General features: G+C 49.9%; 1 protein-coding gene across 1 annotated transcript in view; it reads right to left on the bottom strand.

The window, feature by feature from the left end:
• Nucleotides 1–545: 545 nt before the first annotated feature.
• IQGAP3 (IQ motif containing GTPase activating protein 3) overlaps nucleotides 546–6,000 on the bottom strand; it is a 62,715-nt gene continuing 57,260 nt past the window's right edge. Inside the window, exons 33-38 of the mRNA XM_036755365.1 lie at nucleotides 5,487–5,574; nucleotides 3,865–4,077; nucleotides 3,038–3,204; nucleotides 2,416–2,517; nucleotides 1,682–1,790; nucleotides 546–659 (exon numbers count right to left, since the gene is read on the bottom strand). Of these exons, the coding sequence (XP_036611260.1) occupies nucleotides 546–659; nucleotides 1,682–1,790; nucleotides 2,416–2,517; nucleotides 3,038–3,204; nucleotides 3,865–4,077; nucleotides 5,487–5,574 (793 nt within the window). The remainder of the gene's footprint in view (nucleotides 660–1,681; nucleotides 1,791–2,415; nucleotides 2,518–3,037; nucleotides 3,205–3,864; nucleotides 4,078–5,486; nucleotides 5,575–6,000) is intronic.

Genomic DNA, 6,000 nt, shown 5'->3' with positions numbered 1-6,000 from the left:
TCAGGCTGGAGTGTGCCCAAGGAGGGGGTGACCAGGATTGTGAGGGGGCCGAGGACCCGATGCCACCAGAAGATCCGGCAAAGGCCATCTGGTTCAGGCCTACACACAGAAGACAGGCTACCCTTACTGCACGTGGGTGGAAAGCGTGGAGAGGCAGATTTAGGCTTGATGTCAATGGACAGCCTTGGGGAGACAGGAAGTTCCCCACTGGTGTGGAGTTCTTTGGGCAGAAGCTGGAATAGTGTGCGTGCGTGTGCGCACGTGTGTGCACGTGCTGGGTTGGAGTAGATGACCTGCATTTCCTTCCCAACTCAGGATCTCTGTGATTCTGGAGCAGAGGAGGAAGAAACGAAAAGCAACGAAAGTTGCCCCACCCCCAGCCCCCACCACTAACCCCAAAGTACCAGCTCCTGCCGAGGGGAGAGAAGGATGAGCCAGGATGCCAGGTGTTGGGGTCTTTGCAGTTCGGCACTTTAGTTGGCGTGTGTTTGGTTCAAACAGCTGGAATGGGGTAAAGGGGTGTTTCATGCTTCTCCCCCCACCCATCATTTCAGGAATAACTTCTTATTGAGAAGAAAGATGAGGAGGTTGACGTTGACTTTGGCCTTGTTGAAGAGTTTCATGATGGCCACGCCTTCGTACTGGAGCTGGAGCAGGTCCTGGGGAAGAAGGGGGGAAAACTGCTGAAGACCTTCCTTTGAGTCCTGCCTCCCAGAGACCTTATGACCATAGGCGAGCCACAGTCCCTCTGAGCCTCAGTGATAATAATGCTTCTTCCCCTCTTCCCCTCAGAGTCGTTGGGAAGCTCATCTGGCAAACCACTTTGCAAACTTTAAAGCCCTGTATAAATATCAGCTTCCTTCACCCCATCCCACCTTTCCCCCACCTCTGCCTCTGACACTCCCTACACATAGGGTGGAAGGTAAAGCGCTTCACTTCTGGCCTATTTGCTCTGAGATTGCCTCCAGCTTTCTACCCTTGTATACATCTCATATTGTACATATTTGTTTGCCTGTTGCTTTTCCCATTAGACTGTAAACCCCCGAGGGCAGGGACTGCTTATGCCTTTCTTTATATATCCCCAGCACTTTAGCACAGTACCCGGCAAACAGTAAGAGCTTAATAAATGCTTGCTGACTCTTAGATATTTTAGAGAGATGTGAGGAAAAGGCTACGTTCTCAGAAAACAGGCCCAGATGATTTGGAGGCTCAGGGAGGGTCTGCACTGAACCAGGCCTCTCCTTTTGAAGATCCTGTTATGAGTCAGGGGAGTCAAGGGGAAAGGAGGAGGAGGAGGGAGCAGAGCTAATATCCTTTTCTCTAGGGTGCTCCAGGAGCAAAGCAGATGATCTCTGAAGAGGTAGAGTGGAGGTCTACACTGCCCAAGTCCACATTGCCAGTGACACACACAAAACTGAGTGAGAATCAGGGTAGAAGTCAGTTAGAATCCCCGTTCCGTTGCTGGTCAGGCCCTCCCTAAGGGAAGGATTCCCCTACCTCTTACCCAGCCCAGGAGGAGTTACAACACGGCTGAAGCTTTGGGTTTCACGTCCCCTCATGTCTCCCCTCTCCATGTCAAGCTGGAGGAAGCACCCTGTGTCCCTTCTCTCTTTAGACTGGAGAGTCACCTTGGAGTTTCAGGGACAAGCCACTCACCATACTCAGACCAGTTTTCCCTCACCTGATAGTGAACCTGAAATCTCTCCATGTCCACGCCCATGAATTTGGCATTCACCTCAAACTTTCCTGCCTCTTCCCCGGGAATGATGTCAAAGATGACATTGCGAAAACTGTCAGAGAAATAGGATGAAAAAAGGGAGTGATCGACTTTGTCCCTCCAGAGACCTATCTCCATATTTACAGAGGGAAGAATGTTCCAGTCTTCCCCTTCTCAGTGGAACAAGGGCAATGATAAAACTTGTTCAGATCTCTGGCTTTCCCTCTTGCCTTCTCTCCCATTAGAAGAAAGTCCTGACCACATGCATTTTAGCCCCAATTCCCCATCATAGGCTCACAATCCCCCCTACCATGTCTCCCAGGGCCCCCTGGATTGGTCTGTTCTACACTCTAATGGGGAAAACATGCCCCCATTTTCCCCCCATCCCACCTCTAGCCTCACACAGACCATCATCCTCTCTGCTGGAGGCACACTCCCATTTTATACAAACCTCATCCCTCCCTTTCTTTCCACCTCTGCTCAGCCTGGAAGCCTTCCCAGAGGGACAGCTCTCAATTTTAACTCTACGGAAATTACTCCCCATCCTCCAGTTTCAAAGTCTTGTCCTTTTGTCCCTGGGCACGAGCTCTGTCTCCTCCATCAGACTGGAGCCCCTCAAGGGCAGGGGAGGCAGGGAGAAGTGATTGATTGACTTGGTTGGAAATTCCCACATGTCCCACCCTGGGGAATATACTCACTGAGTGACCGGCAAGTCCTCAATTTCCACCAAGACTCCCTTTTCGAACAGCTGGGCAGCAGTATAGCGCAGAGATGGCTGTTTCTTCCCCCTTTTGTCATTCCTGTTTTAAAATTTAAAAAAGACCCAAGAATCCACTCAAAGTTCTCTTCCTGGGAAAAGGGACTTCCTGTTACTATAGTAGAAGGGATGGAAGTATGACTATCAGGAGGACACCCCACTGGCTAAAGTTAAAAAATAATCCATTTATTTGGGAGGGGTAGTGTTCCACTCGATCTTGGGGATCACTTAGAGCAGGGGTGGAGAACCTGAAGCCTAGAGGGCCACACGTACAGCCCTTCAGTCAAAGGGCCAAAAGGGTCACACTTGAGGACCTAGAGGGCCACATGTGGCCTTGAGGCCTCAGGTTCCCCACCCTGATAGTGTTTAAATAACTGAACAAAAGTTTTTTAAAAGATAGTTGCTCTTTCAGTTAACTGTTGCCACGGAGAATGATAGAGGGGAATGAAGGCAGAAGAATAGTTAAGGGGTTGGACTTAAAGACCGATCCTTCTTGAAGGAAGGCGTGGAAAAGATGGTGCCATGGCCTGACCCTTTCGCTGTGCTGGGACCCAGTGCCTTACTTGTTGCCGCAGGCCAGGTTGTCCAGACAGGTGCGAATATATTGGTTGTAATAGTCGCCCTGCTCCTCGTAGAAGGCCGTCTTGGCCTGTAGGCCCTGGAAGGTGGCCCGAAGCTTCACCAGCTCTATTCTTCTCCTCTGCCGGTAACGGCGCTGGTTTCGAATATCCTGGAGGGAAGAGAAGGAACAAGGACAAGGAGGAGAAGAGAGGGGACAGTGTCAGGACTTCCCCAGGGGAGGAAAGACCTTTAGGATTTGTCCAGTTCACACCTTAGTCTCTACCCCAGGGGAATTTTGAAGATGCCCAGTTGTTAACAAACTTTCCCTATTTGGGGAAGTGCTAGTGGGGCTTAGCACCATTCTAATGAACTTATTACGTATGATCTATTACAGCTACCCCCGATTCACCATCCTCCTAATAGACCCCATGAGGGTCTTTGTCTTACCTAACCTTGGTGTTTACCCTCAGGGCTCTAAACAGCAGTAATTATTTGTGGAATGAAGGAATAAGGAGAGATAAGTTTCAAGGGTATCCCTAAGACAGGAAGAGAGCTATGATTTCAAATCTCTTTTCTTTCTAGAAAAAGGATGGTTTGAAGTACCTGTCCCCTCCCCCATTCAGAGGAGGATTGTTTTGAGGTCTCCTCCCTTCTGGGAGAAAAGGGGATATTTCAACAACTTTCCTCCTCAGGACAGTTTTAAGTGTCTCTCCCTAAGAAGACCAATTTTGGCGGGTCTCCACATTCCCAGAAGAGTGGGACACGACCATGTTCTTGGCTTTTGGTGCCAGAGTAATGAGGTACAGAACTGGGTAGGGCATCTGGCTACCTGGGCTATTTCATCCACCAGCCCCTGGTAGCTGTCAGCAGAAGTCACAAGTCCCAGACTCTCAAGGTGACGCAGGTTCTTCAGGACTCTCCGTTGCTTTTCTCTTATCGACAAGAGGGACTGGGCAGCCAGGGATCGACGGCGTTTCAGTGGCTCTGGGGTCTGGGCCTCAAAGGCTTGGCGTCGGGACATCAGTAAGCGATGGGCAGTTTCCTGAAGGAAAGATTCTTGCATCATCTCCACCATTCCCTCTGCCAGGGCACCCCCCAGATGAAGGAAAGGAGACTGCTTGGGGAGACGTCTTGACTCCAGGTGAGAAGAGAAGATAGAAGATCCAAGGTCCAATCTCTATTGTGGAAGCCAGGTAAGGGGCCGAGTCCTCTTTTGCTGTGGGGATTTGGAAAGGTGGTTTAAACTGTCTGGGCCTTCCCCTCACATATAGGGCAGCTAGGTGACACAGGGGATGGAGCATGCTGGGCATGAAGTCAGACTTCAAATCCAGCCTCAGATACTTCCTAGCTGTGTGACCCTGAGCAAGTCACTTAACCCTGTTTGCCTCAGTTTCCTCATCTGTAAAATGAGCTGGAGAAGGAAATGGCAAACCACTCCAGTATCTTTGCCAAGAGAACCCCAAATAGGGTCATGGAGAATCAGACAGGGCTGAAAATGACTAAACATTCCCCACATCAATATATCAGGGAGAAACATGACTAAGATGGTAAAGTACAAGGGACCATTGGATTCAGAAAAGGAATTCTCCCAAACTAAGCCAAGGTCCCAACAGGCTTGTCTATTCAGAGCAAGGCAGAAGAGGACAGAATCTACAGCATGAGAGATTTCTGTTACATGTGAAGGAGGTCTTTCAAACTAGGATTCTTTAGGGATGGAAAGGGGTGGACAGTAACCCTTCTCATTGTGTCTTGCCTCTCAGGACAAGCTCTGAGGACTCTCCTCCCTTGCCTGCCATCTTCTCCTTATCCCTGGTTTTGTTTCCCTTCTAGCCAGCTCCACCTGCTGCTCACTCCTACCCACGCCCCCTTCTTCTGGTTCCAAATATGCCATTCCCTCCCCAGAGGATGCCCATCTCCACACACCCTGCCCCACCTTGTCCCACACTCCCCTACTCCCTTTTGTTGTTGTTCATGACCCTGTGGGCCCTAGCACTCCAGAGCAGTGGGTAGCGTTTTCCTGGCAAAGATACTGGAGTGGTTTGCAATTTCCTTCTTCAATGCATTAAGGCAAACAAAGGTTAAGTGACTTGCCCAGGGTCATACAGCTAGTGCGTGTCTGAGGTCAGATTTGAACTCAGCTCTTCCTGATTCCAGGCCCAGCCTCAATCCACTGAGTCATTTAGCTGTCCTTCCTCCCTAGGCTTCCCCTAAGCACTATCTTCTTTCCTCCTACCCATCTGGTACAGAAAGCATTTGTTTCTCTCTTTTTCCTATAGGTGTATGCTTTATCTCACCCATCAGAGGTGGGGGGAACACCCCCAGGGCTCCTCCTTCCACTGCTTTTCCCTGTAATGGGTAGCACCAGACTCTGGGTAATCAGGTCGGGGTAGGATACAGATGAAAGATGGTTGACTGAGATGCCTCCCCACCCTCCCCCCAACTCAATCTTACCTGTTCTCCTGATGGTGAAAGAGACAGGATTTCCTGAAGGGAATCTCCTGCCTGGAACTGGAGGATATCAACCAACATCTGCTTGGTGCTGCAGAGGAGAGTAAAGTGGATCCACTTGAGGTGAGGGAAAGAGGGGAGGAGGCAGGGGGAGGTCACTGCCCTGCCTCAGTGGTGTTTGGTGGAGGATGGGAGATTTAGTCATTGGGATGATGGGGCAAAGAGGTGAACATATAGGGTTGAACATTTAAAAAAAAATCTGTCCTCAGTCCAATCCCTTCACATAGCCTGTCCCAGAGACTCCAAAGACAGAATCACAGAACCTTAGATTGGAAGGAACCCTATAAGCCTGTTCTATAATCACAGGGGCATCCTGTGTTTTTGCCAAGTGATCATCCGGCTTTCCTTCATGTGCCAGGAAAGGGGGACCCACTACATCTTGAGGCAGTCAGCCTCTTCCATTTCTGGACTGCTCTATTTACAAGTTTTCCTATACAATGAGCCTAATCTACAAATC

This window comes from Trichosurus vulpecula, chromosome 4 (assembly GCF_011100635.1).
Source record: "Trichosurus vulpecula isolate mTriVul1 chromosome 4, mTriVul1.pri, whole genome shotgun sequence".
Classification (NCBI taxonomy): Eukaryota; Metazoa; Chordata; class Mammalia; order Diprotodontia; family Phalangeridae; genus Trichosurus; species Trichosurus vulpecula.
The sequence above is the reverse complement of the archived record's forward strand: the minus strand, read 5'-3'. Positions and strand labels throughout refer to the sequence as shown.